This window comes from Canis lupus, chromosome 7, assembly GCF_003254725.2.
Source record: "Canis lupus dingo isolate Sandy chromosome 7, ASM325472v2, whole genome shotgun sequence".
In the NCBI taxonomy this organism is placed as follows: domain Eukaryota; kingdom Metazoa; phylum Chordata; class Mammalia; order Carnivora; family Canidae; genus Canis; species Canis lupus.
Window position 1 is genome coordinate 28,184,659 of NC_064249.1, and position 19,635 is coordinate 28,204,293.

Genomic DNA, 19,635 nt, shown 5'->3' on the forward strand with positions numbered 1-19,635 from the left:
GGGTTGGGAGTATATGTGGAAACACAGGGAGACTCATTGAGCTTTAGAACTGTGAAAATAAAGGAATCTACCAGGATGCCTGATCATCGGGAAATAAAACATAAGAAAACAAATAAGAAATGTGTTCAATCTCGGTGCTGATATCTTTTTTTATGACAGGTAAGATTTCTGGGTTTTATTTTGTTCTCTTTTGATTTTTTTTTAACCACCCTGATGGTTGGTTGTATTTGTATTGTATTACTCATTCAATAAATATTTATTGCGCATCTACCATGGGACAGCACTTGACTGAATGCTGGGAATATGACAATAAAAAGGCAAAGGCAATGCCTTCCAGAATGCATATTTTAGAGAAAAGAGATAAACAGATATATACATGATGTGTTGCTGACATGATGTCAGAATCTGAAAATGTTTTGAAGAAAAATTCAGAAAGTGAGGAGAAAAGGGAGGAGAGAAGAGAATTGGGGAAGTCCTGTTTAATAAAGTCACGTTATAGCAGAGATATAAAGGAAGTGAAAAGTTTAGCCACATCCTATCAAGCAGAGGAAATGGCAAATGCAAAGGCCCTGAGGCAAGCATGTGCTTGGTGATTCCAGGAACAGCAAAGACAGAAAAGCCTACATGGCAGGTCCTTGAGAGGTAAGCTTAATTCAAACTTTCCTAAAGTTAAAGATTAAGGGATAGAAGTGGAATAGGATAGAGCTTGGGTTGCTGTTATTTTACTGAAAATAGAAGTTGAAGTACAAAGACAAGAATCAACCTATTTCCGGTGTCCCTGAGCAAGTGGTCCCACAGAGTGGCATATGGTTAGTGGGGGCTTAGAGGGTGAGGAAAATGAGGGGACAGTTTTGCCTACTAAAGTGAAAGAAGCAACCACTTTTCAATTAAAGACATGGCAAATTTCATGGTGCCCTGTCCCAGGAGGTGGCCATTCCAGAACCTGTACAATTATTCTGTTGACTTTAGTATGAAACTTGGCATTAGCAATGAGGTAAAAGTTTAACTGAAATAAACTATTTGTATCCTAAAAGCTTGCTATTGAAGATGGAAAAGGGAAAAAGTATTTTATTCCATGTCCCCCTTTCCCCTCTCCCTCCACCTGAGCTAACCTGAGTCATTGTTTTCCCAGAGCTGGTGAGTTCTCATTTCATTTTCAAAGGCAGTACTGAAGGGTGCTGGAGGACAGAGAGGTGGGTCTCACCTCCTTGGTGTGGCCCCCTAGACCAATGCTACTGAGGCTGAAATAAGAGGCTGGACTGGCAGGAACTTACTGCCTCAACCAAACTTTAGGCTTTTAATGAGATGATTCTCTTTCCTTCCTACTGGTCTTTGACTTCTGCCTTCAGGACCTTTTTCTGGTATTGTTTACAAGTTGTTCATATATTCTACAGGGTATAAAGCATGGGATTTATGAGCTAAATCCAACTCCCAAAGTTCCATCTGTCTCTTTACTTCCAGCTTTGTCCCGACCCACTCAAACAGAAACAGAGAAACAGAGAAATGTCAGCTTTTAAAGCATTTCATTTATTCAACAAACATTTGTTTGACATCTACTACATGCTAGCCATTGTGCCAGGTGCTGGGAATGAAATAATGAATGACACTGATCTGGCTGAGGGATAGTGCAGGAGAAGGTACAGAAAAGATGGAAATTTCTTACCTTTCCAAGTCCACCTTTCTCCCCTGAGACTCCATTTATGGGGACCCCATTCAGAGAATCTCATCACAACTCTCATTTCATAAATCACCCCACGTGGAACCCTGAAGAATCTAAGATTTATTGACCAGGAAAAATCTTTCTGTATCCTCAAGTATACATTAGACATCCCACACCCATTATTTTCTTTCTCATGTGTTTGCTTCATGGCATTCATCACAATAAAGATTACAGTTTATTTGAATACATGCTCATTTCACGTCTGCCCTTGACCAAACTGAAAGTTATTTAAATCCGTTTTGTTCCCCATAGTACCTCCAGGGCCTAGCACAGTGTTTAGCATGTATTAGGTACCAAATAAATACTTGCCAGTTTAGTGAATGGGTAAACAGTTGGACAAATGAGTCAAGCCATTCTTATTCTTTGGAAGAATTTGGAATTAATAATAAAGATTAGAACATATTTTTTATATATCTCTCTGAAGGAGGGATCACTGACATCACATTTCCAGATTAAACACAATCCATCAGGGGTACCTCGGTGGCTCAGTCAGTTAAGCATCTGCCTTCAATTCAGAACATGGCCTCAGGGTCCTGAGATCAAGCCCCACATTGGGCTTCCTGCTCAGTCTGCTTCTCCCTTTCTCTCTCTCTCTCATCTCCACTCATGCACTCTCTCTCTCTCTCTCTCTCTCTCAAATAACTAAATAAAATCTTAAAAAAAGCAATCCATCATCATTTCCCTCAGAAATGAAAATTTAAATATGCCTATTTGTAAACCAAGCTGTCTGGCCTCACCTTTCTTCCTTATCATCATGGGTTAAACCTGACTTGAATATCACACACCAGACCCCAGGCCAGGGCCCATGTAGAGAGCACTCATCTGTCCTTAGCCAAGACTCTAATATTCTACTCTAGACGATCTGGGCTCCTGGATCCTTAAACTGCTTCTTGTGCAGCCAGGCCTTGAGGCCCCAGAATCTACCCACATTCCAGAGAGGGTTAGGGTTTCTCATCAATCTCTGTCTAGACCCTGTCCTCAAATTAGCAACCAGTGAAATGCAATCCCTGTGAGGAGAAACAGCATGGCCCATGTAAAGTGTAGCCAATGAACCATCACTTCCCTGAGACCCGTTGTCTCCAACTTCTCACTTCTCCCAAGCACAGAACATTGAGTGAGAGAAGCCATTACCATGTTCTCACTGCCAAGCAGTCTTCCATCATTCCAGAAGGAGTGTAAAGGAGTCCTGCTTTCCCAGCCTGCCATCTCTACCTACATTTGGCATCCACAGAGGACAGTCTTCTGGAGTAGAGAAAGGGAATCACTTGGGTTCTGGACAGCAGAGTTGAGACTCTTTTTCCCCAGAGTGAAAACAAAAGAGCAGGGAGGCTCTAGACAGGATCTATTCTGTAACAATTTGCCATTTTATAGTTTGTGCTCGTTTATTTCTAGAATGTCATACTGTGGGGTTTGAGGGTAGAGGAGAAAAGGGTTACGCAGAGCAGAATATGGGAATATCAGAAAAGATCCAGAGATCACACAAGGCCTTGGGATTGGTAAGGGCAGAGGTAACCTCTTCTAGATCATCTTTGGTGCAGTTATTCTGCACTATTGCATGGTGCTGAAGAGCTCAGAGCCACAACTGTAGCTGTATAACTTCAGTTCTTATACTCTTTAGGCCTCAGTTTGCTGTTCTGTAAAATGGGAATAAGGATGGTACTGAACTCCTAGGAACATGAGGAGGCTAAGTGAGTTAATACTTAAAATACTGAAATATTTATAGGGATGCTTAGAAAAAAGCAATAAATACTTGCCATTATTATTTACCATCAGAATCAAATGTTGGGTTGGAATCTTTCCAAAGTCAGTTCCACCTTTAAGATTCCAGTTTACAAAGGTCCCTTCTTTAGACACATATGTATTTAAAAAATGAAGGAATCTGTTGAGATGAATCAAGTCTGGAAAAGAAATTCAGTCTAAATAAGGATAGTTTACCACCATAATAATTTCTATTCTAGCATTTCTCTTGAATTGACATGTAAAATTCCTTGTGTATACAGAAAAAGGGCTCAGAGCTTTCATCAAGTTTCAAATTCCAAAGATAAGGAAAGACAACTTTTCTGCAGGGTTTACTGAAACAACAGTGTACAAATCAAAAATCAATCTTAAGTGCAAGTTTCTTGTGTGGTTAAGTTAATTACCATATAATTTTCTATATATAAATAAATAAATAATAAAGGAATTGTACTGATAAAATTTCTGAAATGTCCTGAAATTAGTTAAATGGATTGTAAATGCTTAGACTGTGGTAAAAGCTTGCTAAATACCTCCTTCCTGCAGATTTGGAGGAATGATCTAATAATACACTCTAATAAATAAAATAAAAATCAATGATAAGTCTACTGAAAACAAGTAGAGAAAGCCAAAGACCAAGGACAAGTCCAGGATTTTCCCAAAAGAGGGGTAGCAGTTCTTTTTGGACCATCATCTTATATAGTGAATGTTTGCCTGTGGCCTCTTGTGGAAGGCCTGAGGCTTGGCCACTCTGGATTATCCTTTTCACTGTAGATCTACTTCTCCAATCCAGGAGTCAATGGCAGTGGGATCATCTCAGGAACAGGCTTCAGGGCCAGTCTTAGAGTGGCCATCTCCCTTAAAAATAATCTTAAGAATCTTCTGATATTATATGTGAGTGGGACAAGGATTTTTCTGGAGGGCAGAAAGAGAAAGCCATTACTCTCACCCAGACACAGGTGGGAAAACCACTAAATCAAGTTTAGGAAGCTCTACTTGCTGACTTACAAGTTTTACTCATCTAGAACACTTAGCTGAATCTATCTATGTATGGGAACGTAATGATGTAATGTAAGTGTGTAATTATTGTAAACATAATATTTTTGTATTCCCAGATGTCCCCATCATCCCTACAGATTCTTTCAGGAGCATAGACTTTGCTATCAAACAGCCCTGGGTTCCCAATTACATTCGGTCCTCTGATCAGCCACTAATCTTGGGCTATTCTGTTAACTCTTTAAAGCTCAGTTTCCATACTTATTAAATATAGAATTTATATAAAATATGTAAAATATCTATCTCACAGGGCTGTAGAACAATAAAATCATAGATATAAAGAACTCAGGCAGCCTTTGCTGAGTACTTACTATTTCCCCACATTTGAAAGGAAATTCCAGAAGCCAAAGTGAGGAGGAGACAGAAAGAACTACTCCTTATGTACTTTCTGAGCCTTGGTCCAAAGGGCTAATATTCCAGAGATAGACTGACATTTTGGGTCAAGAAATGGTAGCTTGACCTGGAGCCACACCCAGAAAGGCTTAATGAATGGGACTCAAAATGCCACTGGCTATTTCATTGTTTGGCATGCCTGGCTTTCATCAGTTAAATTTCAGTTTTAACAATAAGTATTGTCAGAAAACATCTGGCAGACATAGAGGGCTTGTCTGCCACATTCCTTGTTCCTTCTTGTCAAATATTCCTAGAGGGGGTGACAACCAGACAGTCTTCCTTGACATCCTTTTGTTCTTCTTACAATAACCCAAATCCCTTCTGTACATATGTTTAATCCAGTGGTGCAGGAAAATGGCAGTCTACTTATTTTAGCTAAGGCCCCAAATGCAGGTGTTGCCTGCCTTTCCAAGACACTCTGGCAAAGAGTTTCTATCAAGAGACTGCCTAATTGCATTTTAGTGCATGACATAAACATGTTACATGACTTTAAATTTTTTGATTATTTCCTGATCTTAGTCACTGAAGACATTCAGACACTGAAGATAGTTTTGGGGTATCATCCCAGCTCACCTCTCTTAGCTGTGTCAACTATAGCCCACAGCTGGGGGTGGAGACGGTGGAATACACATAGTCATGCTGCAATAGTTGAGTGAACAAGAAATGAGGCTGTGACCTAGGCCAGGCCAGCTAGTGACCTGATGATCCTAGCCAGTGAAATGAGAATGGAGAGCAAGATCAAGGGTGACTGAGAAAGAGTCAATCACTCTGTCAGTCACTCGGTATGGCTGAACCCAGAACAGGCAAACCAGGAAGCCCTGGTGGCACATGTTTTCTGTTTCCTGTTATGGAGATGAGGGAACAGAGAATGCCACCTGCAGGGAAAAAGAAAAATGAAGCATGTGCTCAGAGAGAAGCCAAGACTTGAGATAGAGAGGGTCTAATATCATGGGTTCCCAGTGGCTTTCTTGTCTGGTTCCATCCTAGGGCCCAGCTCCACTCTTGTCCTTGAGTTTTATAAAGCACCCTTGCATCCATGTACTAAATGTTCCCCTTTTTGCCCAGCTAAACCAATTATCCAGTTGATTTCCCTATCTTCTGTCTCCCTGAGTGCCCTAGTCCTACATTTTGTCCATGAGGCGGCACATTTCCTGTTTAGGGCTCACATATGATTAGACTACTTTACCTGAGTTGATATTTCCAGTTCCATTCCACTTACAGGAGAATGGAACACTTTGGGCCCTTTTCTATCTCTTACTCCTCCCCACACAAAAAAGCAGTGACTTCTCTTGTTGAGTTTGGGGAAAGCGATTGGATTCACAGAGCAAGCATCATCTTCCCTCTTACTCTTGTTTCACTGTGGAAATAAAGCATAGAAGCCTGATGTCTGACAAGCCTTTCTTGTCAGTCTTCTATCCTCCCAGGGTCAGGAGAGATGGCAGATACCCTTGTATCTGTCTTGGCAAATACAAACCCTTCAGACCTGAGTTTACCCTGGTTGGGGTGCAGTGGGGCACAGTGGGCAGGTGAGGGCATCCAAGCCCCAAGATCTAGACTTGTGGGGTAGGTGGAGACATAGCATGAGAGAAAATCTTGTTTAAACTCCTTGCTTTATACTTAATCACATTAATATTTCATCCTTGATTCCTGAGTTCATATTTAAAGTAGCTAAACTATTTAGAAGAAAAAAATATGATTGGTCCCTCACAATCCTCACCAGTCTTGAAGATACTTTAAGGAATGTTGAGTTCTACAAAAGAAAAAAATATATAACTACAGAATAAGGTATATTAATTAAGCTTCTGCTGAGTGATTACCTATTAAAAGGTGGGTCATCTGCTAAGGCATTTTAGTTGTTCTCATTTATTCCCTAAACTATAGAAGTTAACATATCCCACCCAGTTACTGTAGTTGAAAATCCGTCAAGTCTTCCTTGATTCCTTTTTTTTTCTCTCACTAACCACACTCAATCAAACACCAATACCTGTTGAGTTCACTTTCCTGAGTTTCCTCTGCTCCTATGGGCATTGCCTAAATTCAGACCCTTTGATCTGTAGTTTGAACTACTGCTGTACTGGCTGGTTATCTGGTTATCTTCTCTGTCCCCAACCATTGCTACATTGTAGAGAGCCTTACCTTTGTGAAGTAAACCTGGTGAATGAGTGCCCTGACTACAAACCTTAGGTAGCCCCTTTAGCTGGCAAATCTGAATGTATGAGACATACCACAGTCTGCCTCAACCTACACATTTTAGCAACTTCATTTTCTTCCATCAAACTCTCTCATACCCCAGCATTTCTACACTACAGTCACTGTGGTCTAACTGGATGCCCCAGCCAGATTCATATATTCACCATTTCTTAAGTTCTGTGCCTTAGTACATGCTATTAAATGCCCAGCCATTTCATTTATGTCTAAAATATTCTTTCCCAGCCTGTTCACATTAAGGACAACCACTTATTCTTAGAGTCTAATATACAATATAAATCATATATAAGATGGGTAACCTCCATGCTCCTCATCGCTATCTCCAAACCATTCTCTTCTCTTCTCTTCTCTTCTTCTCTTCTCTTCTCTTCTTTCTCTTCTCTTTCCTCTTTTCTCTTCTCTCTCTCTCTCTCTCTCTCTCTTCCCTAGACATTCTTGGGATTGAATCTCATATAATTAAATCATATTGCCTGTTATCCTTCATTGTGATGTCACCAACCAATCCCTAGGATACATCCCTTTACTTCCCACTGGTTTTACTTCCTGGTTCACTTTCACTATCTCCACTTCTGTGGAGAACAATCTTCATTCCTGGATGACTGCAATATACACAGTAGATGATTCAGTCCAACACTCTAGCCTCTCCATTTCTTAAACTCCTCTCTTCCAGTGATCTGACCCTCCATACTACCTCATTAATTCATTTATATGTTCATAATCCTAGACCTTCTCATTACCAATAATCTCTCCATAATCTCAATCTAATTAAGTCCGTTCATCTATCTATCCCTTCATTTCCTCTAGTGATCCAATTCAAATTTCACTGGGATTTCCAACCCACTGAACTATCTTTTGACTATCTCTAAGCTTCTTGATATTCTCTCTCACCTCTTTACTAATCTTAAAGTCCCTGATTAATCAGTATATCCACTTCTTTGTTTATACCCTTAATTTCTTGATGTACTCACTTAGCAAAACCACAACCCTGGCTAAATCCATCTTTTTACCTAATTTGTGCCTTCATCCATGCAAAAGAATGAGCTGAAGACCAACGCTGTTGATCATGAGAGTGAACCTAATTGCTGCTTGATGACCATATTAAACTCTTCTAGTCCATTCACTCTACCACATATGTGATGACTATTTTGTTCATTCTCATCTCTCTTCAAACCTCATAGTACACCACCTCAAACTTCATTCTCAGATGATGACCTTTTTACCAACTTCACTGAAAAAACTAAAGCCAACAGAATGGGACTTCTGTAGACTTCCATCACCATCATCACCTTCTCACCAGAATCTACACACATAAACCCTTACTTCCACCTGCAACTGAGGGGATTTAACCATGCATCTAGGGCAGCCTGGGTGGCTTAATGGTTTTTTTTTTTTTAAGATTTATTTATTTATGATATATATAGAGAGAGGCAGAGGGAGAAGCAGGCTCCATGCCGGGAGCCCGACGCGGGACTCACTACCGGGACTCCATCCTGGGACTCCATCCCAGGACTCCAGGATCGCGCCGTGGGCCAGAGGCAGGCGCCAAACCGCTGAGCCACCTAGGCATCCCCTGGCTTAGCGGTATTTTAGCGCCGCCTTCAGTCCAGGGCCGGATCCTGGAGACACGGGATCGAGTCCCATGTCGGGCTCCCTGCATGGAGCCTGCTTCTCCCTCTGCCTGTGTCTCTGCCTCTCCCTCTCTCTCTGTCTCTCATGAATAAATAAATAAAATCTTAAAAAAAAAAAACAAAAAACATGCATCTATTGAAAGTCAATCTCCCCATTTGCAAACTAGATCCCATCTTTCTTAGTTACTCAATGACATTGCTCTAGCAATTCTCCCATTTCCTTTCCTAAATCCCAACTTCCTCCTTCCCTACCAAATCTTTCCCATCAATGTACAAACACATAATTCATTTCTCCCATTTTAAAAACAAAACCAAAACCCTTCACTTGCCCCACTTCCCTTGACTGACATTGCCTTGTTTGCAAATTACTAGCAAAACCCCTTGAATAGGTTGTCTATATCCATTCTCTGTAATTCCTTTCCTCCCATAGTCACTTAAAATGACTGCAAGCCAGTTTTTATTCCTGCCTGCTCTACCAAAACTGTTTTCCCTCAGTTTTCCTCTTACTTGACTTATCAGAGAGATAGGATACAATCCATCCCTGCCCTTGATATCCTTTCTTCAAGTGGCTTCCAGAATATCCCATTCTTGTTTTACTTTATTGCTTACTCCTTAGTCTCTCCTACAACTTTTTCCTTCCTTCCAAGCTCTTAATGTTGACATGCTTAGGGCTTGCCCATTGTTTTCCTCTCTATTCTCACTCATTCTTCTGGTAAACTGACTCTATGCTGATATTCCACCTCCAGCCCAGAATTCTCTCCTGAGCATCAGACTTGCACATTCACTCAGCTTCTCAACTCCTTAACTTGATGTAATCTGAAAACACAGAAATGTTGGGTTTAAGCTCTTCTGATTCCTGATCTCTCACCATGAAAACTGAGTCACCACCCATTTTCCATATCTCAAATGATAGCAACTATGTTCAGGTCAAAAATTTTACACTCATCTTTAACTTCTTTCTTTATTACATTCCCACACATACCATTCAGCAAACACAGTTGGCTTTCATTTCAAATATATCTAGAATCCAAACAGTTCTTTCCACTGTCAGTGCCACCACCCTGGTCTGAGCCACCATTACTTTTCTCCTTATTCAAGAATCAGCACAGGTTTGGGTTTTTTGTTTTGTTTCGTTTTGTTTTTTTGTAAAGGGCCATATAGTAAATATTTTCTGCTTTACAGGCATACAGTCATTTTGGCAACTACTCATCTCTGCTGTTATAATGCAAATGGACACAGGTGTATTTGAATAAAAGTGTATTTACTCGAAAGCAACAAGCTGAATTCGGAGCATGAGTCACAGTTTACCAATTCCTGATCTACTTGGTCTCCTTGCTTCCATCCAGTGTTCTTTTCTCAAATCAGATCATCACTTTTCTGCTCAAAATTCTGTAATCTTTCCCCTTCTGGATCAGAGTAAAAACTCCTTCCAGGTCTTTGAGACCATACATGATCTGGCCAGTCATATCCCTAAATCCCATACTTTATTGCACTTTCTCTTTCACCCACCCTGCTGCAGCTGCACTGACCTCATTGCTGTTCCTCAAATAGGCCAGGCATACTCAAGATATGGGGCATTTGCACTGGCTGTCCCTTCCTCCCTCAGACATCCACACAGCCAATGTCCCTTACCCTCTTCACTTCTTTGCTCAAATGTCACCTCATCAAGAAAGCCAGTGCTGATCACTGTTTGAAATTACAGCCTTCCTTCATGACTCTCAATCCCCCTTACTCTTCTCTATTTTTCCCATTTTTCTCCAAAACTTACTACTTTCTAACATAAAAAGTAATTTACTAATTTATATTTACTGCATCCCCAACTCTCCTAGAATACAGGCTCCACAAGGCCAGGGATCTTCGGATTTGATTCCATGGTATCCTGAGACCTTCAAGCCGTGGATGACACATAATAGACATTAAAAAAATGTTGGATGAATGGAATCTGTATGGCATCCCTCCAATCCCAGAGATGTGGTGAGTCATTCTGGTCTCTATATTACTTTAATTCTTTGTGCATGCTTCTCTTGTAGTCCTTTTTGGCCTGATTCATTATTATTTATGTATCTGTCCTTCCCATTACAAAGCCATGATCTCCTTGGACATTTCCTATATGTTTATTTGCTTGTCATGTACCAAAAGGTCAGACCATGCCAACTTCATGAACTTACAAAGTACCATATATGCATAGTTCTCTGTCACCAAATCACTAACTCTGCAAGTCAGTTATTATTTTGAAAGTCTCTCCTCAACCCCCACTCTAGATACATCTATACACACACTCTACTAATTGAGATAATTTAAAACTATTTTTCACATATTTGCTTAATTAGCTTGCAATGACCTCTGCAAAAACACTGGCCTCTGATGATTGTAAGAGGTAGTTTTCTGGCATGGACACCAAAGCATCAAAGAGTCAGCTGGAACTAAGGAAAGCATAACACAACTGGTTTTAATTACTCATGACAGGCAGCTGAATATATCTGACACAGGTCTTCTCCCCAATACATCACTCAAAGCAGGCCAGTTTCAGGAAATGGTAGAAAGAAAAAAAAACAGGATTGAGCCAAAATGTGTCCATAATACAAAGCAGATCATCTTTCACATTGATGACCTTATTCATTTTGTCTAATATTTTTATGATGGCCCCAAATCTATAAAATTGCTGACCCCTTAAGACTTGGTATGCTCCTTTGCTGATGTTTAGGAGTGGTGGCTCAGGTTCTCAGAAGAGGAGGTAGGTGAAGACTGCACCCATTCATGAATTACTACATAAGCTAAGGGGTCCTCCAAAGTTCATCTAGAATTGCAAGTATGTTTGCAATTAATTCATCTGTGAAGTACAGGTGAGCACTTTCTACTTGTATTCAATGTTCACAGAAGGATTAACTTCATCTATAACCTAGTTTGTTTCTTTGGATTTGTTGCATAGCAGAAAATGAAAGAGGATTAGGAGTTGCTTTGTAGACCTACCTACAATTTTAATATATATCTCTGATGAAATCTCCCCTCTCATCTTATGAAGCTATGGGCTTTGAGTTGGTCATGCCTTTGGGTTGGCTCCTATTAGAAAGAGATTTCCTAATTAGGCAGCATTTCACCTCAGAAACTAATTTCCTTGCTACAATCTCCTCCCAGATGCTTGATCCTTGAACTCACTGCCTTCTTGTTTCTGTGCATTTCCAAGTTCTTATGAGTTTGTGTTGTCTTATCACAGTTTTGACAGTCTTGCACATCCCAGTGCTCATGCAACTGCAGAAACTTGGTTTTTCTACCTGCTGCTTTGCTCTGATTCATGTTTGATGCCAGAAACTTAGACCGCCCCTAAGTCTTTCTACTTATAATACCATTTTTTATACTTTCAACAAAAGCTTGAGTTCTGCTTTACTAGGACCTATGCCTATGACTGAGACTCTAACCATGAATGCTCCATTAAAGAGCTCAGAATTTAACAGAGGAAATAGCAAGTAGCCTTGATTACAATACCACATGATGAGGGCTGTGATGTCAAGCAGGGGGTATGAAGGTAGCACAGAGTAAGGGCACCTAACCCAGCAACTAGGGGCTGAGGGAAGCTTTCCTAGAGCCAACAACATCTAAGTAGTCTGTGCTAGACAAAACAGAATGAGAGATGTTCTATGCTAAGGAAGTCATATCTATAACTGATAAAGCTATAAATCATAGCTCCTTTAGGGAACTAAAGTAGTTAAGTATGGCTGCAGGGGATGTGGAAAATCTGAGGCTACAGAGGGAAAGCAGGGCTAGATCACAAAGTTTAATATGTCATTCTAAGAAGATGGAATTCACCCTATCAGTGATGGGGAGTCATTGAAAGTTTATACATGATATGGTCAGATTTATATTTCAGAAAGACCGGCATCAGTGTGGAGAATGAATTTCACTAGCTATTACTCTGAAACAGGCCCATGCTCTCACCTTCCCTGCTTTATCTTTCTGAGGTTCTGAATAGCTCAGCTCCACACCTCTTTTCCCATTAGTATTCTCAAACAAAACTAATGATCAAAATCAGTTTGAGACCTTATAAAAAATACAGATTATCTGAGCCCACATCACAGAACTAGGTTCTCATGGGAACAGAGCCTATCAATCTCTATTTTATAAACCTTCCCACATAATTCTGAGGCAGGTGGATGGTGGACAGAATTGGGGGGTTAATTAACATAGACAGTCACTGGCACCACAATGCAGATGTGTTGATGAACATCAGCAGCATGTTTGGCTTGTTGAATTAGATTGAAGATGTCTGAGGTCTCGATCGAAATGTCTTCCTTCTACACGATCTACACCTCTAATCCCAGGACTAGGAAAATCAGCTCCTTACTTAAATCCTCCAAAACCTTCCTTTGTTTGAATAACATGTCCAGTACTTAGCATGACCATCTCCTCTCCAGCCACTCTTCCCTTTACCTTGTACTTGTAATTAGCAGTACAAAGAGAGGATGTTAATGCAATTTACTCCCCAACTTCTACTTCCTCAATTAAGGATGGATATGGGAAATTGTATAAAGCAGTAGAGATCCGAAAACTGTCTGAGGAGCATTGAAAAGTGACTTGACTTAGGAACATAAAGGGACTGCTGGTCAGCCTCCAAGACTCATCTGAATTAAAGAACATATTTTTAGGACAACCATGTTATTTCCTCCAAAGCTTCAGAACCCAGGAGCAGAGACCACTGATAATTTGTCAACTAGCATTTGAGTATTGGCAAAGCAGAAAATCAAGAGATAAAAGAATTAAAGGTGCAAGTATAAAAGAAACATTAAATTTCTGGAATGGGCCTAAATAACTGTTTTGGCTGATTTGCTCTTTGGTGCAGAAGATTAAAATATGAATGCCCTTTTTTTTTTTTTGCCATATTCAGTCTTTAACAATGGCTAGCCATTTGATTTAGTTCTGGTCTTTGGCTTGTTCCTAAGGTTCCAACTCACATTCTGTTATGTTACCCTAGAGCATGATAAGTGACACAACAGGTAGAGGTGCCAGAGGCAAAGTAAGTGACTTAATTTTCTAGGACATGACTAAAATTACCACAGTAATCCTATAACAAAGTAGTAAATGTTTCATAATGATTGTTTTACTCCTAAATTAGAGCTCTGGCATACAAGTATAATTTTTATGGTTACAGCATATCCATGCAGTAGACCTTCTTTACTTAAATTGATATTTTGTATCTCATACAAGACTCAATATGTATCAAAATACAAATTATGTCAATATACAAATAGGTGCTTCAACATGAAGATAATGGAGTGCCTTAAAGCAGTTATATTTAAACATTCTGCTAATAAAAATTAAATTTTGTATTTGAATGATTTTAGATTTTTTTTTTTTGAGGTGGAGAGGGACAAAGGGAGAAGGAGAAAGAAGATCCTCTGCCTAGCACAGAATTTGACACAGGGTTCAATCTCACAACCCTGAGATCATGACCTGAGCAGGAATCAAGAGTGGAATGCTTAACCAACTGAGCCACCCAGGCATCCCTAGATTATTTTTAATTAAACCAATGCCTTAAATTAATCCACTTAGCTTAGTTTTCAGATTTATCATTTCCCTTCTCTTTCCAGTGTACATTCATATCAATGAAAGAAACAGGAGTGGCTGCAACGAAGCAAACAGTATCGAAGTCCAATGGTTAAAATTAGATTATCAATGACATTTACTTACATATTTGCAGCTGAAATTGCAATGTACAACATTTTTTTTCCTGAAAGGAGACACTTCCTCATCACTGAAATGTAGACTTCTGTTATCAAATTACATCCATATTACATCATCGGGTGGTGAATTTGACCCAAAATAGAAAGTGAAACCACATATACTTTTTCTGGGAAGAGAAAGGCTAGAGACAAAATTAAGCAATGGACTGGTTTTCATGAGATTATTTTGACTGGTGCCTTCTTAATTAGGGTGAGACTTTTGTCCAAGAGAATGATAGTCCCAAAGAGGAAGGAAATAGAATGTATCTAGCATGAGGGCAGAGAAAGGGAGTCTAGACTTTTTACCCCACCTATTCCAGAATACTCCATAATGCAAATCTTCACTGACAAGGCAGTTTGTGAACATTGATCTCTTTTCTGTTTTTGTGTACACTTGTATAGTTTGGGTGTACACAAGTAGTTCTTAAAACATTTTTCCTGATGTTTCACTCTATTATCTTCCGAAAAATCTGAATGTGTGTATATCCTTATAAAATTAGTGGAAATTTGTACATACTACATTAACCATTTCCAGACATGCATTGCATTCCTTCTCTCCATCCCCTCATGAATTATGAGGAGAGCACCTCTGTCCTAAAGCACCACTGTGCAGTCCAGCTGTCCATTCCCACTGCCCATCAGGAATGTCCATCACTGTGCAGTGCAAACATCCACACTGGGATGCACTGCTCTGGAAAGCCATCCTGCTTCTCCTGGCCCAGCACCACCAGCCCACTCTTCCTAATGAGGCTCCGGAGGATGTCCATGTCCCGAGTCACACTGCTGTCAGAGAGATCGAAGATACAGCCCTCCCGAGCCACGTTGTCCTTCAGTATGATGACACCATTTTCTTTCAGGCCCGCTCGGCACCGGGAAAGAAATGCAAGAAGGTCTTTATCAGTCAGGTACCCTACAGGTGAGGCCAAGTAGATGGGGGAACAGGATGAAATGGTGGGTGGGAGGGAGGAGAGTAGGAGGGCAGGAAAGACCACAAGGTGAAGAATCAGGAGACCATTTGTTCACTCATTCGTGAATTACTTAATAGCCTGAATTGTTCTAGTTTCAGGAGGCTTGAGAATTTAGGTAAGAAGACAGGTATCCTCTCTGAGGAGGCTTGGTGTCCTGTCTATAAAATAGGTATTATACTAGCTGGTCTATCTACCTCACAGGCATGAAATAAACTATTGCCTATCCTATGAGCCCCTGCCATTGTCTCCAGACAACCCAACTCTGTCATCACTTCTTTGTGTCTCTTAGACACACACACTCATTTAGACCAGACTCTAATTCATTGCTGTCTCATTTCCTGGGAATTTATATCTTAAAAAATCTACTTTTGCCAGTAAATGGAGATAAACTTATTTTGACCCCACTTTTTGAAGTTTCTCAAATATTTGGTTTTCTTCTGTGAGTTAGGTTGGTCCAAAGGCACTCCATCCTTAAGGATGGGAATTTTCAGGCTTGTAGCAGAGGATCTTAGGGGAGAGATTGGGAAGACCAGAGCTTTGGGAGAGTATCTATGATGCCTAAGGATAGCTAACTGCTCTAAGCACAACTACAACTATATCTCCCTTTACATCCATGATCCCTCTCCACAAATCCTCAAATAGCCCAGGTCTTGACTTGTCTATGTGGGAAGGTGAGAAAGGCAGATGTCATGCCATGCAGGACTAACCAGAGACCCACTGAATCCAGATGACATCATATCTGCCCAGTGGGGGTGTAAATTCCTGTAGGCTGTAGCAGTGGTAGCTTTCTACCTTTTCCCCATTGACCTGCAGGTAGTTCTGGGCTTCAAGAAGGAATGATTCCATCATGTCCACCAGTTCCACGCTGTTGAAAACCGGCAACAAGACGTGCTTGCTGACCCTTCCTATCCCAGAGCCACAATCCAAAGCACAGTCTGTTCCAGCTCTCCCAGGGCCCTGCAGAAAGGTATTTTGTGGGATACTTCAAATACAGACAACCCCCTCTGAGTCTAGCACACTCCAATTGCCACTTTAAACAACTTTATTTTGGTCAGTTTCATGTAATAAAATGCACTATTTTAAATATACCATTCAATGAGTTTGGATAAAGTATACAGGCATGCACCCTCTACTATGATGAAGTTCTAGAACATCCAATTACCTTTTCAAAAAAAATATCCAACATTTCTAGTTTTCACTTTCTTTATTTTATCCAAATGTAGGTCTTCAAAAGAATTTCAAAGTAAGCTTTTGGAAAATAATGTCTTGGGTCTAAAAAATTGGCAATTTTCTCTAAGAACTGAGCCACTGAAAGCCCTTTAAAAGTAGAATTTTGGGCAGCCCGGGTGGCTCTGTGGTTTGGCACCACCTTTGGCCCAGGGTGTGATCCTGGAGACCCAGGATCAAGTCCCGTGTCAGGCTCCCTGCATGGAGCCTGCTTCTCCCTCTGCCTGTGTCTGTGCCTCTCTGTGTGTGTGTGTGTCTCTCATGAATAAATAAATAAAATCTTTTTAAATTTTTTAAAAATAAATAAAAGAATTTTATTAACTGTAAATTTGGGTCAGGTCAACAGCTAAATGGATGTGCATGGTAGCTTATTGCTTTCTTAAGGGAAGAGAAGGGAAAGGAAGGGAAGGGAAGGGAAGGGAAGGGAAGGGAAGGGAAGGGAAGGGAAGGGAAGGGAAGGGAAGGAAGGGAAGGGAAGGGAAGGGAAGGGAAGGGAAAGGATGAAAGAGCAAATCCAGCCCCAATGGCACACAGTCACATGGATAGAAGGTATTTGCAGCAAAGTCTCCTCGTCTCTTTTCACGCTAGAAATTTTCTGCCTTTGTAAGAAAAACTATATGGTTTACTGGGCACAAATTCCTCCCTAAAATTGCTTTTATAAAGTAGGTCCGTACACTAAATTAACTGGAAGTGAAGGGTAGATACGTAGCACAGGGGGAAATCAGCCAATGAAAAATTTTTCACACTCACTTCTCTAAAGTAACATATACATATACACATATGTATGTATATATGACAGCTGAAACTTTGAGATATATACTATTTGGTTTCTATATATTATCTTGTCCAAATTATTTGGTCACAATTGGGATGACTGCTAAATATGTTTTGTTAGAAATTACAGTAATAAGATACTTACGCTGCCAATCAGGATCTTAAAGAGAAAGCCTACTCTTGGTTTCACAGGAACTAAAGATTTAAAAAAACATTTGGCTAAGGATCATGAGGTGAAGTTTGATCAGGAGGAAACATCAGAAATGCTACTTTCCAGCCCACCCAAAAGGCCAAATGAAGAACAAGAAGGGAAACAATTGTAGCTTCTTTTCAAATGGAATCATAATAGCCATGATTTATCATGTGCTTAAACATAGAAGTTCTTTGTGTCTGTAATAACTATGATAATCAAAACAATACCACAAGATAATGATTATTCCCCAATTTGAAGCTGAGGAAATTAAGATTTCTAATACCACACAGCTAATGGACTTGAACATGGAACTGTGTGAATTTAAAGCCAGTTCTACCTTAGGGCTGTCACCTTAAGTGACAACTCTGATTCCTTTGGTAGTATCTGTCTAATGCTATGCTGAAAAAGAAATTCTAAGGTTTCATTGAGACTTAGCAGGAAAGAGTTCTGTGATTGACTACTGATGTCTGCCTAGAGTATGGGAAAGGGAAGTGGTGGTACATGTACCATAGGTTTGCCATTCCTACTGACACTATGACACCTCCCTCATCCTGATATTTTAAAGTAAACTAAGATAATTCAGAAAAAAAGGCTTAGGCTAAAGGTTTACGTTGTGAACACCATAAGGAAAACATCTTTTAAGTAAATCCATAACATAAACAAGATGGGACAAGTATAGGAAAATTATTTTAAGCTACTGAAAATGATGTTAGTAGAAATTCATATGCTCAATTGGAGATTATAACTACAGATTTTTCTTATGATTCCTTGGCCTTAAAGTCTCTATAGATCATGTTTCTCAGATTATTGTAGCAAGTAGTCTTAGAATTAGAACCATAGAATGATCTCCTTTATTTCAATGAACTAAATAAACACGAAGATGCTCTGGTTAAAGGGAAGCAGGATCTCACTCACTCACCCTCCCTATCATTCTCTCAATAAAACCTTGAAGGATCTCAGTAAAACCCTAGAGTTTTTAAAGCACTCATGTCTAATTTCCCTACTTTTTTAGACAATGAAAGCAAGGCTCAGAGAGGTAAAATGTTTGAAATAAAATTCCCTTAAGAATTCTCAACCTTTTTGTTTGTATTTTTCTCCAATTTAGATGTGTGATCCTTGACTATAGTTACTTTTGAAACAACAGTTATTTACAAATTTTAAAAAGGTACCTTTCACCCTAATTCCATGTGCTGCTCGCCTCCCACACTATTGCTTATTTCTCTTTATCCCATTCCACTGCATGTGCTGGCACTGCATCTGCTATCCTGGCACCAAATTTCTCTCTCATTCACACAAAGCTCCTCTGGGAAGAGGTATTTAAAGACTGACCCAGGGACATCTCCCACCACTTGGACACGATGGCTGTCCCTATTGAAACCTGATGTCTTTCCATGACTGTGACTGGACCTATGCATGATATATGATTTCAGAACAAGATGTTTTGTTATTTTCATTGTCACTTATGATGCTGTCTTCCTATATTATGGATTCATATAAAACAGTAAAGTGCTCTTAAGAATTTCATTTTAGTTTTGATTCTGCCTACATATTTTGTCTTGAAGAACATAATTTTAAGCTCACCCAGGAAGTTTAAAACTAAAAGGAAAGTGTTAAATGCCACTGTATAAAAACTATTAAGTAGAACAAGTTAGACCCAGGGTCTTCAGTCATCCAATCTCTGAGTAAGGTTAAACGATAAATACCATCAAATGCTGATTACTTTTTATAAATTGCTGCTCCCCCCACATCAGAAAACTAAAACTAAGGAAAGTTATCAGCCATGCCATGGACATCATCTTGGTATCATTTGTTTATTTGCTAAAGTAATCATATTTGTAATGAGTTTAAACACCTTTTCTCACTGTCCCATGTCACTAAGTGTTGAAAGGAAAGCAAAACTTTAAATTAAACAATCTGTCTTTTCCCAGTTGACATAAGGATAAATATGTCAGATACTCATATTCCCTGACTCCTTGTATCTTGACCTGGATTCTAATTTAGCAGATTATTAAGGTCAAAG

At 39.8% G+C, this 19,635-nt stretch overlaps 1 protein-coding gene and 2 long non-coding RNA genes across 4 annotated transcripts in view; 1 reads left to right on the forward strand and 2 right to left on the reverse strand.

The window, feature by feature from the left end:
- LOC112648648 (uncharacterized) overlaps positions 1 to 8,356 on the reverse strand; it is a 31,103-nt gene extending 22,747 nt beyond the window's left edge. Inside the window, exons 1-3 of one of the 2 annotated variants that reach the window (XR_003129185.3) lie at positions 7,411 to 8,356; positions 6,090 to 6,260; positions 3,488 to 3,618 (exon numbers count right to left, since the gene is read on the reverse strand). This is a non-coding gene — a long non-coding RNA (uncharacterized LOC112648648). The remainder of the gene's footprint in view (positions 1 to 3,487; positions 3,619 to 6,089; positions 6,261 to 7,410) is intronic. The other variant, XR_004817615.2, reaches the window with a different exon arrangement.
- LOC112648649 (uncharacterized) lies at positions 1 to 16,892 on the forward strand. Its single transcript, XR_003129186.3, has 4 exons — positions 1 to 159; positions 10,569 to 10,713; positions 15,311 to 15,369; positions 16,235 to 16,892. It is a non-coding gene; the product is annotated as an uncharacterized LOC112648649 (long non-coding RNA).
- Positions 14,396 to 19,635, reverse strand: part of NTMT2 (N-terminal Xaa-Pro-Lys N-methyltransferase 2) — a 19,727-nt gene continuing 14,487 nt past the window's right edge. The window contains exons 3-4 of the mRNA XM_025430388.3: positions 16,129 to 16,378; positions 14,396 to 15,363 (exon numbers count right to left, since the gene is read on the reverse strand). Coding sequence (XP_025286173.1) covers positions 15,092 to 15,363; positions 16,129 to 16,378 — 522 coding nt within the window. The 3' untranslated portion in view covers positions 14,396 to 15,091. The remainder of the gene's footprint in view (positions 15,364 to 16,128; positions 16,379 to 19,635) is intronic.